General features: G+C 34.6%; 1 protein-coding gene across 1 annotated transcript; it reads right to left on the bottom strand.

Annotated features, from left to right (window-relative positions):
- Positions 1 to 522: 522 nt before the first annotated feature.
- Positions 523 to 11,120, bottom strand: LOC125875283 (UTP--glucose-1-phosphate uridylyltransferase 3, chloroplastic). The gene is made up of 17 exons (XM_049556386.1): positions 10,334 to 11,120; positions 8,924 to 9,098; positions 8,696 to 8,845; positions 8,437 to 8,598; positions 8,158 to 8,330; positions 7,981 to 8,047; positions 7,397 to 7,563; positions 6,161 to 6,319; positions 4,640 to 4,731; positions 4,450 to 4,544; positions 3,439 to 3,516; positions 3,161 to 3,256; positions 2,772 to 2,846; positions 2,604 to 2,695; positions 2,359 to 2,521; positions 1,898 to 1,958; positions 523 to 896 (listed from the first exon to the last, which is right to left on the bottom strand). Exons 1-17 carry the CDS (start codon positions 11,026 to 11,028, stop codon positions 784 to 786), a joined length of 2,613 nt encoding a protein of 870 aa, XP_049412343.1. The 5' UTR covers positions 11,029 to 11,120; the 3' UTR covers positions 523 to 783.
- Positions 11,121 to 16,341: the final 5,221 nt, after the last annotated feature.

Here is a 16,341-nt window from a genome sequence, read left to right as displayed (position 1 = left end):
TGACCCTGAGTTTGTCAGATCAGAAAGCATATTCAGCAAAAGCACTGCCAAAGTGCAAACGATAGTAAGATGAGAATACTCAAATGGAGATTAGACAATAGAACTTTTGATCAAAAGTTCAAAATATAATTGCTTTAGCATTAGTAACCAGAAAGGCAATCATGATAAGAATAGCGAGTAAAATGCTTCTCTCCAACTTCGACTCCCGATAGAAACAGCTTCGTCTCTGGCCAACATAATCTATGACAATGCATTGTTCACATTTCACACACTAATTAGACCTTTGCCGTGGAAAGAAAAATCTGCAATTTCTTTCATATTTTAGTTGCCTTGCTCTCTTTTTCCTCGAAAGATAGCACTGCAACTTCAGTCCAAAGAGAAGAGGTTATTCCCAACTCCCATCAACCTAGAAACATAAAAGTAAACATAGATCCACGAGCATATATCTTTCATAGAATCGATCTTGTTACAGAAATCAAGAAGTATACAACAATGACCAGGAAACCTGGAGTGGAACTCAATTATTCACATTTATACAGGGGAAAAAAGGAAAGAAAATATACAACAGTGGTATTGAGAGTTGTAAAATTGTGCTTGCACATGATTTACAACTAAATTACAAACAGCCTCAATCACTTTGTTATTATATGGCATTAAGACTCATTATCACAAAACTGATGCAGAGTCGAGTGGTTCAACTTTTGTTCAACCAAGCCTGAACCAGTTACAAGCCCCAGTTGTGAACCATGATTCACAAAAGTGGGTAGGTATCTGTCAATCCTCCTATAACACCACCAAATCCAACTGAACATGGTTGCCCATTATCTTGTAGTTCCAAAACCAGCTTCCAGACTCCATCAACTTATTCTCAATAGGTTTAAGTTCAACAGCTAACCCTGAACAACAGGAACACAATTAGTAAATAAAACTCAGTATTTTCAACCGAAAAAAATGGACACTAAACTTAAGCCAGTCGGTATCAAACTTTACCTGCACAGTAGCAGTAATTACATATATACAGGTATGTACACAAAAATGTGTGAACGGAAGGATTATATAAGAAAGAAAAGATTTTTTTATCATTAACATTTAAACATTGAATGCACCCAAGAACAGATCACGTTTCCAACTTCTCTATAGATGGGAATCCCTCACCCAATTGGAAGTCAGAAGGTTGGGAAGTGGACTATATATATATCAGTAAGATCATTTTCCAACTGAAGCATACGGCCCCAGGAAACTTGCATTTATTCAAGGTGTCTTTCTCAAACCCTCTCAAGACTTACCTTTATTTACCCCACATGTGCTTGCATCTGTTACTGATTTCAGGCCTTATAGAACCTAGGTACACATACACTGCCAGGATAACCTTTATTTACCCCATATTTTTGTGCTTGAGAATGTATGTATACTAATATCTGTATATACAATGTAACTACTACTACTATGTTAGTAAAGTTTGGTACACGTACCTGGGTTCTACAAGACCTTTCGGTAATAAATGCAGGTTCATACATACTCTTGTCAGCTTTCACCAGTGCAACATCTTTTCTAATTGTCTAACAAATACCTCACTAAGAAGCTTATGCGAAAAGATGCAAAGAATAACTCTATTGACAATAGTATGTCCAAATTACTTTTAAGTGTCCAGAAGCGCAATACCTAAAACCTGTATTAAAAGGCTGGTTTGGTTTGGTTTATCAAAACCGGTTTTTGATTATTTAAAAAGTGAGTAGAAAATTGGTTAAACATGGTTAGTTATTAAAGTGATTTTTGTACAATAGCATGACAAAGTTTACTGCCACCATTAATAAATATGAAATGCTTCCGCAAAATGTATCTAACAAAATAATGAAAGAGTAAAACAAGCATATATTAGATCAAATGTTCTAGAAACCTGAATCTCCAGTTGTTATCTTCATTTTGTAACCATCTGGAACTTCAAAAACATGATTACCCTGCATTCAGAAAAAACAAGATAAAGGAACATTTCAGCATCTGATAAAATAAAACAAAAAAGCACAGTAACAGGATTTTCAATAGGGCCTATTCATGAATAATGAGTCATGTAAGCCATATAGTTCAAGTTCCTTTTAACAGAAACACCAAATCATGGTAGCATGACCAAAGTTAATCATCAGCATAAGTGATATTATCTTGCCCTTTAGCTTTTTTATTTACTTTCAACAAACCCTCCCTCTTCCAAGGGCAATCTGGGACAGAAAACTATAACATACAACTTAACAGAGTCATATTTGCATAAGTTGGTGATAACGTAACTCCCAAAGTACAACAAGAATTCACAACTACATTTTTGCATGTTCAAATGCTAATCATATAATCTAAAGTCAAGCAAACCTGCAATATAACATCCACTGCTTCAAATTCTGCATTTCCATGAAGTATCACCTTTACTGCCTCAAACCGCTGCACATCGTGCTTCCAGTATAAATTTTCTCTTGCATTCCAATCAATTCCATCATTCAATATCTTGACATTCTCCAGCTTACATCTCCCACACCTACATAAAGGATTTTATCATTAAATGTACATCTTCCAAACTAGTAAATTCAAGAATCAAACAACCAGGTGGACTTCATTACCTTTTTCCATAATGAAGAACGGTTTCACCATTTTCATCAATCCTTGGAGAACCTAGAACATTCTCAGCTAAAATGATCAAACTCCCATCAAGCTGAAAAACAAAGCCAAGCAAATTGGTCATAACGAGCAGAAAAGTATGACCTGCCGGGGGAACCAAGAATCCTAACCTGCACATCTCTCCACAAGAATTCAGCAACCTCTATTTGCAACTCTGAACCCCTAGAGATAGAACCTCGATGGAACTAAGAGAGACAAAGCAAAAGAAAAGGTTACAACTTTCAGGATAGTAAAGCATGCCAGACTGGAATAATGTAAATTGATTAATTATGCTACTAGCATTTTGACGAAGGTAGACGATGGCCAGGGAAGAAACAGTAGTATGTCCAATGATAAATAAGGTCTAGATATCATTTTTCAAGGCCAATTTTCAAATCATAGTCACAGCTCTATGCTCTGGAGGTTCCAGGGAAAAATTCCAGATATGAGGGAGAACTGAAGTAAATTAAAACAATGCAAGTCAATGAAACACTTTAACAGAAGGCAATTGCTGGATTACCTTCTGTCTGGTTACTTCCCAAAGGGGGCCTAGAGCAGGATGGAGAAGAATTAGAAATGGAGGCCCAGAGTCAACATACTTTTCATTACCTTCAATCTGTAGATATATATAAAAAGAGTATAAAGAAGTGTACTAACTTCAGAAGAAACAGGTGCTCTGAGGAATCAGACTGGAATAAATTGCTCTCTAATAGTCACACACTAACCAAGTTCAAGTAACTAGATAATTACTCCAAGAGGTACGGACACAAATGCCGAAAGTTTAGCCCAAGAATATACCTTTGGAAGTTTGATCTCACAGTGAGAAAGAATATCATAGGCATTACGCATTATATCCAATAGCGATCCATCTGGAGTCTGCAAAGAACAATTTCGATTCCAATGAGTTATAGTAGTACCTCTGATCTCATCTAATTTCTGAAAAAGTAAACACAGCCATTAAATTACAGATTCACCAAAACTGTGATGTTAGACTTTGGGATTTGACTCTCATTACCAGAAATGTAAATCCATTATTTTCTTTTCCCTCAGCTGCAAATAACCTCATATAATTGATAAAGAGTTGATTATTTTCAGCCTCATTTCCTTTGATTTGAACATTTCTTCTTTGGAGTGTCCATAATTATTTGTTACTTCACTAAAAGAAAAACTATTTTATACACATTGAGTGAATCAACTATTTTAAGTTGACGTTTTGACATAGATATTTTTACAAATCAAACTTCCAAACAGTCTTTGTAATCAACTACAAATACTCAGTTTTTTCAACTTAAACCAAATATTGTTCAAACAGGCATAAACAATCTTAATCATTTGAAACCCAAAATGAACAACAAAAAGTGCAATGGCTGTTGATAATATCAATTATCAACAATTAACAAGTTAGTAGTCAAGCATTTAATAGAGTACAACACATGCAATATTTGCCTGAAAATATTCAGCGCAATAGTGTTGTCTTGAAAGAGATTGCAGATATGGCATATTCGTGTTTTGTTAATTTTGTCAGCTTATTTATTTATGTTACTTAGACCAAATATGTGAAGATACTTCAGTTATTGCATGGCCGCAAACTTAAACTGATGACCTCTGCCTGCTCTACATTGTTAAATTGTGTGATCATTACATCTACAAGCTTACAGTTTATATCACATTTCAATTGTGGTAAAACAAAACTTAAACTGTTAGAAAAGGGACGCTGTTGTTTATTGTTTTAGGTCAAGAATTTGCTTATCAGGGAAAACATGATGCATGTTCCGGATTACTCAAAGAAGCTACTAAATTATGTAGAACCTGGTGAAGCGACGTGTCACCCTGTCTACGTTTCTTCTTGGCAGATGATGTCACCTTCTTTCTTTCATTGTATACAATAAAAGTATCTAGTTCATCTGCAATATAAGCAAATTAGTTCATTCAAAACTGCATCAAGCCAGGTTTATGATAAATTCTAAAATAAACTTCACTCAAAATAGCTGTGTTAGACCTTCGACACCATCATAACATTGAGATGAGAATGTATTGAAAAAGTTGTCAGCAAGGTTTTGCATTGTGCATTCAAGACGGCCACCTCGGACACTGGAATAGAAAGTAAAATGCTTGGTATCAGTAAAGAATTAGCATATCTGAATTATTGTTAATGAACTGAGAACTCGGTCAAATACGAAGCTACTGCAGGAAACAATTGATAATACAATGGGAAAACGTCCAAACGCAGGGATAAAAACTTCGCATAGTCAAAAGTTAAAAAAGGTAACTACATCCAAAAAAGAAAGCTAAGTAGATACTTCTTTCGGAACCATGGATCCATGGATAGAACCACTATACAACTGATAGTCGGCCATAGATTAGGCAATGTATCTTGAGGACCCATTTCAGCCTTTTCCTTGAGTGCTTCAAACAGTGCAGTCATTTCAAATTTTCTTTTAGAGTGTTGTTGAAGTTGATGACTAAACTTTTAAATAACTTCTAGTCATCCTCAAAATTCTTGATTGTTTTTTGAGCTATGCTTCAATTTTCATTTTTTGGAAAGAGTGACAGTGATGGCAGTTTGTCTTGATCCTAAAACTTCAAACAAAAAGATAATGATTTGACACGGCACTATAACAATTTAAAGTTTACTAGAGGAGCTATATATATTCATGAGAGCAAACTGATGTGCAGAAGAGAATTACTATTATTAAATTACTAGAGAACTACATAGAGACTTTACAACTCCCTATTCTTTCAAAAGGAAGTGGTGGCACGAACCAACTGGAAACTACCAGAGACAAACCTTTTTTTCACAGCAGATTTATACCCAAGGCACATGTGATGTCCCATCAAGAATAAACTATAGGAAGGGTTATATATGTGACACAATCATCTTTTTGAAGTCCAGCAGTTCAGAACATGGTGCTAGTCCAGTAAATCATAAGGAGCATACGTCAAAGTTATTAGTCAAACAAAATTCAATATACCAACTTTTCCCTCAGATATTTCACAAGTAACTATTTTTTTTAATATAGTGTAACATGCTACTGACACTAGCTTTATTGTGAGGATAACTAGAATCCTTAGGTCTTCCAATTTTCATTAAAATATTGATCGCTTAAAGTGCTGTATTTTTACATAGGAATTGTACAAAATTCTGACCAAGGTATTGCAATATTAATGGGAAGAGAAAATAGATATTGTGCTAGGTGTAAAAGAATAGAAATTACTCCTTCGTTTCAATTTGTTTTGATTTGGCACGGAGTTTAAGAAAGTAAAGAATGTGGGTGAGCTGGAATTATTTCATGCGGGAAGCATTTTTAATCTTTATGGTCAATATATTCTAAGTGAAAAACAGAATGCAGGTGAGCTGGAAGTTATAACAAACCGAGATACTTTCATCTCTGGTGTTCAATGCATTTTTTGTATTCATGGAATCTATCAGCAATAAATTTGACAATCAGCACATGTCCCAATCAAGAAAGACAAAGAGGCCTTTGGAGTAGCTTACACACCCAGAAGATGTATATCTTACCTATGCTTGCTTCCAAACTGGTCCACAAATGTGATTTCCTTTTTCACATTAAGCACCATTCCAGGCAAACTAGTCTCATCATTACTTGAAGCAACAAGCTCAGCAGAGGGCAAATCAACATATAGAATGTTTGTATTGGCAGGAAATTCGTCCTGTACACTTAACAAAGGACGAAGATACGGAATAAGAATTTTCTACAGTGTTAAGAGTAATTATAATAAGATCATCATGACCATGGATAGTTGGACAGAAGGATGAAAAAGTAATGATAAAACTGTGCTTATAGTTACAAACAAAGAGGCCAGCTTTACACCTTATACAAGAAATAGTGTGTTCAAATAAGAATGACACCTTTTATTATTGGAAACATTTCAACTTTACACTTCGCATTTTACCCTTAATGGCATGCTTTTGCAGTCACAAAAATCTAATGGCATGTTTAAAACTACAAGCAAGTCTTTTTTAAACTCCTTGTCCAATCAAACACTGCCACATAAATTGAAATGGAGGGAATATCATGTAAGCATCAACTAAGAAGTGAGGCAACAACACTAGAATGGAAGGTTGGAAACGTTAATCCAAAAGGATAAGACATTTCATCTAGACAGACGAAAGGTGTTCTGAGTCTTCACTCTGATGCACCACAGGTTCCCTAGAATCAACCCAATGGACATCAAGAGAATGAACTACCATAGTGACAAGTCCTCCACACATGCAATAAGAGTCTTGATGCAGTAATAAATTCTCAAGTTTAATATCATCAACATAAAATTAGTTTCTACACTTCCAGAAAAGCAACTGAGAGCATAAGGTAATTTTTAGGCACACCTTAATTTGAATTTTTGCATCAGAATTGGATTCTGTTTGACTCTACTTGATTGCCATTTGTCTTCATTCTTATTATGTACATGCATCACCAACCTCAGATCATGGACCATAATGTCAGGTTCAGGGAAATTTATAGCATCAACAATTAAAAGCTATTTAGAAAAGTTGATTCCGGAAGCTACAAATGACAGCATCAATTTGTAGTAGGAAATTCCTAGTGTCAGCTGGTACTCTCAAGAGACTACATACAAGGTCATTCAGAATGCTAAAGCTACTGTCACAAGCAGAAACTCGTTTTGATACCTTTTTTGATGTCATCATTTTAAAACTCGTGAATGGACGATAAGCTGACCAAAGGATCCAATTAAAGGAATCATTCGAATTTGAATAAGAAATGACATAGAGTACCTGTAAGAAGAAAGGGGATTATCTGTCATCCCAAACTTGTCAAACTCGGTATATTCTATGCAGGATATACCACAAGTCCATTTCCCCTCAAGATTCTTCTTCTCAATAAGAACATTTATGCCTTCAGTAGCACCAGCATTTCGCTTACACGAAGCAAAGCCCAGTTTCTGGAAATTTTGGATATGACCACAACTATAATAAGTAAATAACAGTAAGATTCCAGTCTAGAGCAAGAAAGAAACAAGGCATAAGGTCAACATGGCTAGGCCAAAATATACTCTTGTCCTGGCTTCTCCAAGCAGAGCAAGTTACTTAATAAACATATCTTGTGTTCCATAAACTGTTCCTGCTAATCCAATATTTAAGAATATTGATTTCTCCCAGGGTGAGGGAGGCACTAATATCATGAACTAAATGGATTCATATTTGCCTAATCAGCAAGTCCTATTTAATCTCCTCCCGACTGTCAAAATTGGGTGATCCAGGAATATCAAGAATAGATTGCAGTCAAATCCAATTCTCTAATTATCTACTGCCCAGACTGCATGGTTTTTTAAATTAACTGACATGGTATAATTCCATACCTTTCCTTGACGCAAACCAATTCCAGCTAAAGCCAAAAGAGTCACATCTGTCGCTGCCACAACATTACTGCATAGTCAAGAATGTCAACCATATTCAAGACATAGATTATACCACAATTTCTCTTTTTATTCTAATTAGTAATTATTTTAAAACACAGTTAAAAATTTGAAGTTAACCTGACTTGTCGCACGGTTGCACCTCGTCTTCCATGATCATGAAACCACTGGAAAACACCTTCATTATAAGCAAGTTTCCAGATCACCCCATGACCACCTGGCTTGCATACAGGTTTGAATGGTCTACCAGCCAACCACTGCCCATCTTCTGCACTAACAGCTGGAACAAGAGGCTAGCAATTGACAAGTTAAATCACCAAATGAACAGATTATGTAATATATATAAGAACACACATCAAATCATGGAGTCATAGGAACGGAAAGCATTCAAATTTTTACCTGCTCGAAAAGTTTAAACTTTGATCTTCCCCTTCCAAACCAGCGGAGTTCCTCACAGAGTGTGGTGACACGCTCATGATTGCTTTTTGCTGCACTTGTCATGATTGCAACTGGAGTGATGCATTGTTTTCTGTATAACTTGAAATACAGGTACTCCCTAGCCTTACAGTAGTTAAAGGATATCATCATCTCTGTTGTGATTTGGTTTAGAACACTATGAATGCAGAAACAAATCACTTGATAAGGGTATTTCGATTACCTGAAGATCTCTTATAAGACCTTCTAATAGAGTACGCCCACAGTATGGAAGCATTGCAGCTGGAAGACATTCACCTGAGTTTGAGTCAACCAAACCCAGCCTGTCTGCCGAGCCACCAAGAGGATATATTTCACCCATGTTTGGCAAACCCTTCAAAAGAGTTAAACAGTGAGTAGATCAATACCAGCTTACATGCATTGACATCTATAAAATATAGCATTGACTAACTTCGATTCCCCATATAGCTGCTTGAGATGCATATTCTAAATCATGAGAAAGATCAAGCACATTTGGAGGATGAATTTCTGTTATGTCACGCCTGAGAGAACTATCTGAGTTATGGGACAGACACGGTCGTTCAAAAGTTGACTGAGCAAGAAGCTCAAGGACCATGATTTGATACCTGCAGCAAGAACTTTGTATTTCATTAGCATGAGTAGCTTGAAAAGCTCTGGACATATCAATAAATAGATCAATGATGGGAAGGTTTGATAACAAATTATTTTTGAAACAAAATAAAAGAAAATCATTTTTTATGATTTTCTAAAGATCCTGGTGTACAAAGCTTAAAGGAGAAGTTATAAAATTGAATACTAACAGCTTCTTATTTGGCGAAAAATATCAGAGTATGAAGGCTCAGCAAGTATTAGATGAAATGAAGGGGATACAGCATAAGGAAACTAACATTTACGGGTAAAAGAAACACTCAACTCTGCATATCCAAAAAGTTGGAGGTACTTAAGTAGCCATATCAGAGTATGACAGCTCAGCACATATTAAATGAGATGAAGCGAATATAGCATAAGGAAACTAACATTTACTTTTAAAAATAAACACTAAACTCTTTGCGCTCCAGAAAGTTGTAGGTACTTAAGTAGCCTTATACAATTTATGCTATCTCAAATTTGTCCACAAAAATCAGTAACTGAACCACCTAGAAAAGGAATTTACTTTTGAACACTTGGTGTTATCTCAAGTTTGTCCACAAAAATCAGTAACTGAACCACCTAGTAAAAGGAATTTACTTTTGAACACTTGGTGTTCTTCCATTATATTATTTAAGCACTTCGAAAAACTGAATTGGACAGCAACCAATTTAATTATATTACATCAAATTCTGCAAAAGTATTAGGCAAGTTTGAGTGCTTTCCATATGCTCATTAATAATAAGTACTATCTTCGCAGTTGCACAATAATAGATAGTAAGGTTTTAAATTCTTAAATGATGGTGGTGTCTGGGTCAGCTTGCACGTCTACCCCCACCAGCACAAAGGTACGTGATCCACCAAGATTCAGGTAGAATGGAAGAATTAACCTAGTTTTTTTTTTTCTCTGCTGGGATTTGAAGTAGAGACCCCATGGTTCTCCCCCACTTCATTAAGGAAGTAACTTAACTTGTTTATTTACGAGCTTCAAATTTTAGTTTATAACGCCCTTACTCACTAGGGAAATGCAAACTTGTTATCTCCTTTCATTGTACTTACTGTCACTGTTCAGGCACTCACCTATTATACTCTAATGAAGGATCTCAAAAGTCTGGATACAAACTTGTATGTCAGCGTCCAAGGTTCAGCTTGTTGAAATTAATAAGTAACAGAAGAAATTAAGTCCAATGGGAGCAAAACATAGAGAACTAACCCTATTATTCCTCCAATGCAATCATAAAACCGCTCGACCTCTGCAATAATTTTCAACATTGACCTCAATGCCTCAAGCTCTTCAATTCCAAGGCCATAACCATTAACACCATGGCGACCAATACCCTCATTTACATCCCAATTGTCAATCATCTCCGCCAAAGCATAAAAAGCACTCTTCAGTGAACTTCTTGTGGCGTCAAACTCTGTACAAACATCACCAAAAACATGCTGTTGCCCGGCAGCAACCACGCATTTAAGTAAAAACACTTCATACTTATCCAAATGCAAAGTGTCCAAAACCCTAGAAAACGAATTCTTATGCGAATAAAAAAAGGAATTTACACGACTATCAGAGTCAATCACTCTGATTCTGTCCTTCAAATTAGTACAATTATCAAGCTTCGATTTCAAATCTTTTAACCTGGCGATTTCTTTGTGAAAATCAAAGTCAGGTGCTGGTGGCACGTACTCTACAGGCGCGGTGGTAACGCGCGTGAGTCGAACTAAAGGACGCGAGTATTGAAATGGTGATGGAAACAGAGAAGAGGAAGATGTAGAGGGTAGAGGCTTCGTTACATAATTAAGAGAAGAGTCTCTATAAGAGTTGAAGAAGAAAAGTGAATTTGTGTATTTTGAGGTGAAAGTGAAAAGAAGGTTGTTGTGCTGCTGAAGCACTGGCGTCGAGGACGCCATTGGAGAGGGATAGAGAGTAAGCAGTTCAAGGGAGATTTGAATTTGTAAGGGAAGAGAGAGAGGGGATAAGGGGAGATTCGGAAAGCATATGCCCGGGGGGAAATGAAGGATATTTAAAGCAAACGAGCCAAACGTCACAACAATGTCCAAATAACCGTCGGAAGCCTCATCATCAACATCTTCTGCCTCATTTTCATTGGTTGCTCGTATTTTCCTTCGATTTTTTTTTTTTTTTTTTTGCATGTGTTTTTGGGTCTTAATTTTCTTTCACCACATTCATCATTTTTAACTTAGTTTGGTATTTATTTAAGAAAAAAATTACATAGTAAAGCAAAATATACTCCCTCCATTTAAAAAAAAATGTCTTAGCTTGACTTGGAACGGAGTTTAAAAAAAAAGAAAACTTTTTAATCTTGTGGTTCTAAATTAAAGCTACGTTAAATGTACCTTGTAGCGTTAAACATGTCATGTGGAAAGTTGAAATTAAAGTGTTGTCAAAAAAGGAAAGGGGTCATTCTTTTTTAAACATAATAAAAAGGAAATGAAGCTATTCTTTTTGAAACAGAGGGAATATATAACTATAATTTAATAAAATTATAATTCGCAGCTATCATAGCTCGAGTTGATTTACGAAATTTCATTGTCAACCATGGAGAAAGCTTCAAAGGTTAAATTCAAATTACAGATTCATGAAATTGTGCTAAAATTAATGGGTGATATTTTGAAAAATTGGATATATTACGAGGATTTGATATCTCTAATTTGAGGGATTTTTTGTTTAAATGTGAGAACTTTTCAAGGAATTAAACACACACATATATGTAGGGATTAATAGAATCAAACCGCGAACCGCACAAATCAACAAATCGAGTCTAACCAAAAAAACCCGACTAGTGAATTGGTTCGATTTGATTTGGTATTTTAAAAACCCTGACTATAAATTGTTTGATTTGGTATTAACTAAAAAACAACCCAAAATCAAATCAACCCGACTATAAATGGTTTGATTTGGTTTCTCATTTTCTAAATTTTAATTTAATTATATATATACACATATACTCGTTTAGGATAAACAAAGCCTAACTCAACTAATTTATATAAAAAGGTGCAAATTATTGACTTTAGGTTAAAGATTTTCAATTCCTCTTGAGCTCTTCATTTTCAAGTTATTAAGGCACATCTTTAGTTCCTCATTCAGTTCCTCGCAACTCAGTTTAAGTTTGGGCAAGTATTGTAACATCTCGCCCTAGAAAGAGCTAAATATAGAAACAATTAATTTGGAAAGAGTCAAATTGAAAATTTTGGCAAGATATGCTAAGTATGAGTTTAGGGTCAACTTCAAACGACCATAACGTTTAGTACATGACAAGTTAGGTGGCCCATAAGCTATCAAATAAAAGGTCTTGGAATCCCCTTTCCAACGCCATGGAGTTAGCTAATTTTCAAGTTCGGATGACGGATATATGATCATTTGAAAATATATCTTTCCAATTAAGGGAAGTTACCCGGATTTAAGAGGGGTATTTTGGTCTTTTCCTTACCCTTTCAGATTTAATCAAAATTTGGTAATACTTAGGGGTCTAAACTGATTTGGTTCAGTTTTACAAATCCTAATTTACGCTAGGGTTTTGAGAGGAGTTCAAGAAGAGGAGAGAAAAGGAGAAAAATCAAGGCGTTCTTCAAGTTTCTTGCAATTCGAAGGTTATTTCGTCAAGGGTTTGATCCCTAAGAGGTATGTGAGTTCTCATAGTGTTGGGTTCGTTCACCCACACGCCAATCATGTTATTTTCAGTACAATTTCGTTCTTGAAATCGAAGAAATGGAGTTATTGATGAGTTTTCTTGAAGTTCATTCGAAATATTGATTTATGGGGTTGTTGATGAGTTCTTGAGATGAGTTTTAGTGTTTTGGGTGTAGTTTTGAGTGGATTATCGTATACTAATGTTGGGTATTCGAATCTAAGTGAGATGGGAAGAAACCATTCAATTCTAGGTAAATTGAGGTTAGAAAACGAGTAAGAAAATTCATCGAAAAATCTGGGCATGGGGCGTCGCGCCACTCAGTGCGCCGCACTTGTGTTCTGTAGTTTGGGGCCTGGCGCCCTACGCTAGCCAGTGCGCCCAAACTACCTTTCAATAGTTTAGGGGCTGGCGCCCAGAGCCACTCAGTGCGCCAGGGTCGCCTGTCCCATCTTGTCTTCAGTTGTTTAACCCGTCTGAGTTCCGTTAAAGTGTTCCTTCAATCCCTATTGATTCTAAACACTCTAAACTACTTCTAAACATCTAGAAATCATTCATAAAAAAACAAAACAATCTTAATTATTCAGTGTTCAGATCTGGAGACAACATCCTAGTCATTCAGATATGCGATCAGACATCTTAATCTTAACGAAAACAAATGAAATCTAAGCCTTTAAAAATTTGAGAAAATTGGTACGAGGTTCACATTTCCATTTTGAAAAGTTGTTAGCACTCAAAGTGTCTGCTAACATGCAGTTATCCGACGATTTAACCAGAATATTTGACTAACTTTGGGATAAAAAAAATGGGATAAGGTAGAAATATCTCCTAAACTATGACCGAAATCTTAGAGACACCTAAACTTAACTAGGGTCCTATTACCCCCTAAATCATTTTTCGTATGTGCACATTTTTTGTGCTGGCGTAACACTTTTAACCACCCAAGTTGACTGTGATTGTACACACTCGCCTACCACATGTGTAAATGTTTTTTAAAAAATAATTATTTTTTTAAAAAAAATAATATTTTCTTTATCGTGTATTTAAGTTAAGTTAATACACATATTTTTTTGTCTTGAATCAAAACTTTTTTAACCTTCATTCATTGTTTTTTCTCTTTTATTTTTCTATTGATTTTATTTATTCTTTTTATTTTCTTTGTCTTTCCTTTTGATTTGATTTCAAATTTAATTTCAAATGTCTTGTATATAAATAAGTTTTTTGTTTGAAAGGATATCAAAACAAGTGAAGAAAATCAAATAAAACATAAAAAAAATTAATACGTTAAAATTAAAGAACACTTTTTAATTATTTTTTAAAAAATACACATAAATTTTAAAAATAATTAAAAGTGAAAAAATAAGAAATTAGTGAAAGAAAAATATAAAAATTTTAAAGTGAGAAAGAATTTAAAATAAATATTTTACAAAGAAAGAAATGAATTATATGGACTAACTAATTATAAAATTACCAATAAAAAAAAACACGTGTCCAATTTGTTCACTCATCACATGTCTTCAAGAGACTATGCACACTCTTCATGTCACCTCAACATTTATGGTGTATTTATTCCATTTAAATTAGTTTGGGGTGGTAATAGGACCCTAGTTAAGTTTAAGTGTGTCTCTAAAATTTCGGCCACTGTCTAGGGGGTACTTGAGCCTTATCCTAAAAAAATGATTAAGTAAAGAAAACATTATGTGATTTATTTATAAAAATTCCACTTAACCAATTAAAGTAAATTGAGTAAAGTAAATTTCTAGCCAAAATATATTTGAATCATTTTTTAAAAGATAATAACTTAAATTTTTTGAGACAAGTAAAGAATTTGACTAAATATTTGAATTAAGTAAATAAAGATAAAAGTTGATAAAATGAAATTCTTTAGATCAAAATAAACCAACACGCAAGAAATTAGTTCTTCTATTAGGAAAATTAATTAAATTATCTAAAGTTAAAGTTAGTCCAGACAAATTGCAATCAAATAATCAAAACAGTGAAAGAAATAATAAACTTGGGCCATCTTGACCCAAATTCCCTGCTATCCAAATTATTGGACTCAAAGCCCAAATTTGTTGATGAAGATCTGAGGATTTGTGGCCCATTTTTGCCTGTATATTGTGTATACAATGACTGTATATTTATGTATATGATTGTATATCAGATGTATACTGAGTGTATCTAGCATTTCAACTTATTTTGCTTTCCGATATCTGTAACTAAGGTTACTTTTCCCTTGGATGAGTGATGAAGCTGACTCGAGAAATGTAGCATTTGGGCCTACGGAGCACACTCAAAATGCAAATGGAGAAACAAAGTCCAGAACGAACTCAGAGAGACAGTTTCATACAAATGAATGGATTATGAACATATTTTGAAAATGACATCTTGCAAGTCAGAGAAGTGAAATAATAAATTAAAGATAGAGAAAAGCATATCTCATAACCCAAAACAGTCAAACAAAGAAGATGTAATTAGTCAAATTCTCAAGTCATGCTCTATGATAAAATTGCAGAATGCATATGATTAAAATGACGAATTTTCATTTATAGCCACCGAAAAATAACTTAATTATGTATAATATTTATAGTCTGCTTATTACGATTTATAGCTACATTTAAGAGGGAGGAGGGAGGTGAGCGAGAGAGGGCAGAGAGGCGAACTCTATATGCATATCGATCGAATTGTATATATATATTTGTCAAATAATTATATATATGTAATTGATATGCATATGTATTTGTATATCTGATGAGCGAGATTGGGAGAGGGAGGAGAGAGGCGAACAAGATTGGGATAGGGAGGAGAGAGGTAAGAGAGTGGAGAGAGGCGAACTATATATGTATATATGTCAAATAATTGTATATATGTAATTGGTGTGTGTATGTGTATATGTGTATATATATATATATATATATATATAGAAAATATATAATGGTGAACGAGATTAGGAGAGGAAGGAAAGAGGCGAGCCACAGAGTGTAGAGAGGCTAATTGTATTTGTATATCTGACATATAATAGTATATGTATATGTATAATTTGTATCTGATAATTTGTACCCCTTCTGTCCCTAATTACTTGTCAACTTTTGAATTGACACACCTATTAAGAAATCAATTAATGACATAGTGAGTTTATCATTTTACCCCTATTAATTATGAAGTGGATGAAAAGTTCTGCATTTTCAAAGTAATTAGTCATTTAATTGAGGGTATAATAGGTAAAACAAAATTGTCCTTTCTTGATTTGTCAAAATGGACAAGTAATTAGGGACAACTATAACAGGAAAAGTGGACAAGTAATTAGGGACAAAGGGAGTATTTGTATATGTATAAAAGAGTAGAGAGGAGAGAGGCGAGAGAGGGGAAGTGAGGAGAGAAGCAACGTAATTACAACTAAAGTTAAGCTTGCGAACCATAATTGATTCAAACTATAGCTATGTTAGCTAATTAACTAGTATAAGTATGCTTATCAGCGTAATTTTCCCTAAAATAAAAGCACCAAATAGCCCAGCAAGGACACATACTCTCAGTTGTTGGATGAAACTTAAGAAAAGAAATTACATCTAGCATT

The sequence above is a fragment of the Solanum stenotomum genome, chromosome 8 (genome assembly GCF_019186545.1).
Source record: "Solanum stenotomum isolate F172 chromosome 8, ASM1918654v1, whole genome shotgun sequence".
Classification (NCBI taxonomy): Eukaryota; Viridiplantae; Streptophyta; class Magnoliopsida; order Solanales; family Solanaceae; genus Solanum; species Solanum stenotomum.
Note: the sequence above shows the minus strand (reverse complement) of the source record. Positions and strands in the feature narration are given on the sequence as shown.

What these genes read in the sequence shown, in the direction of transcription:
- LOC125875283 (XM_049556386.1), bottom strand. Translation starts at nt 11,028, where the DNA reads ATGGCGTCCTCGACGCCAGTGCTTCAGCAGCACAACAACCTTCTTTTC. An exon ending in GTTCTTCATTATGGAAAAAG is followed by an intron (nt 2,522 to 2,603) that starts GTAATGAAGTCC and finishes TCCTTTATGTAG; the next exon opens with GTGTGGGAGATGTAAGCTGG. An exon ending in GATAACAACTGGAGATTCAG is followed by an intron (nt 897 to 1,897) that starts GTTTCTAGAACA and finishes CCTGTTGTTCAG; the next exon opens with GGTTAGCTGTTGAACTTAAA.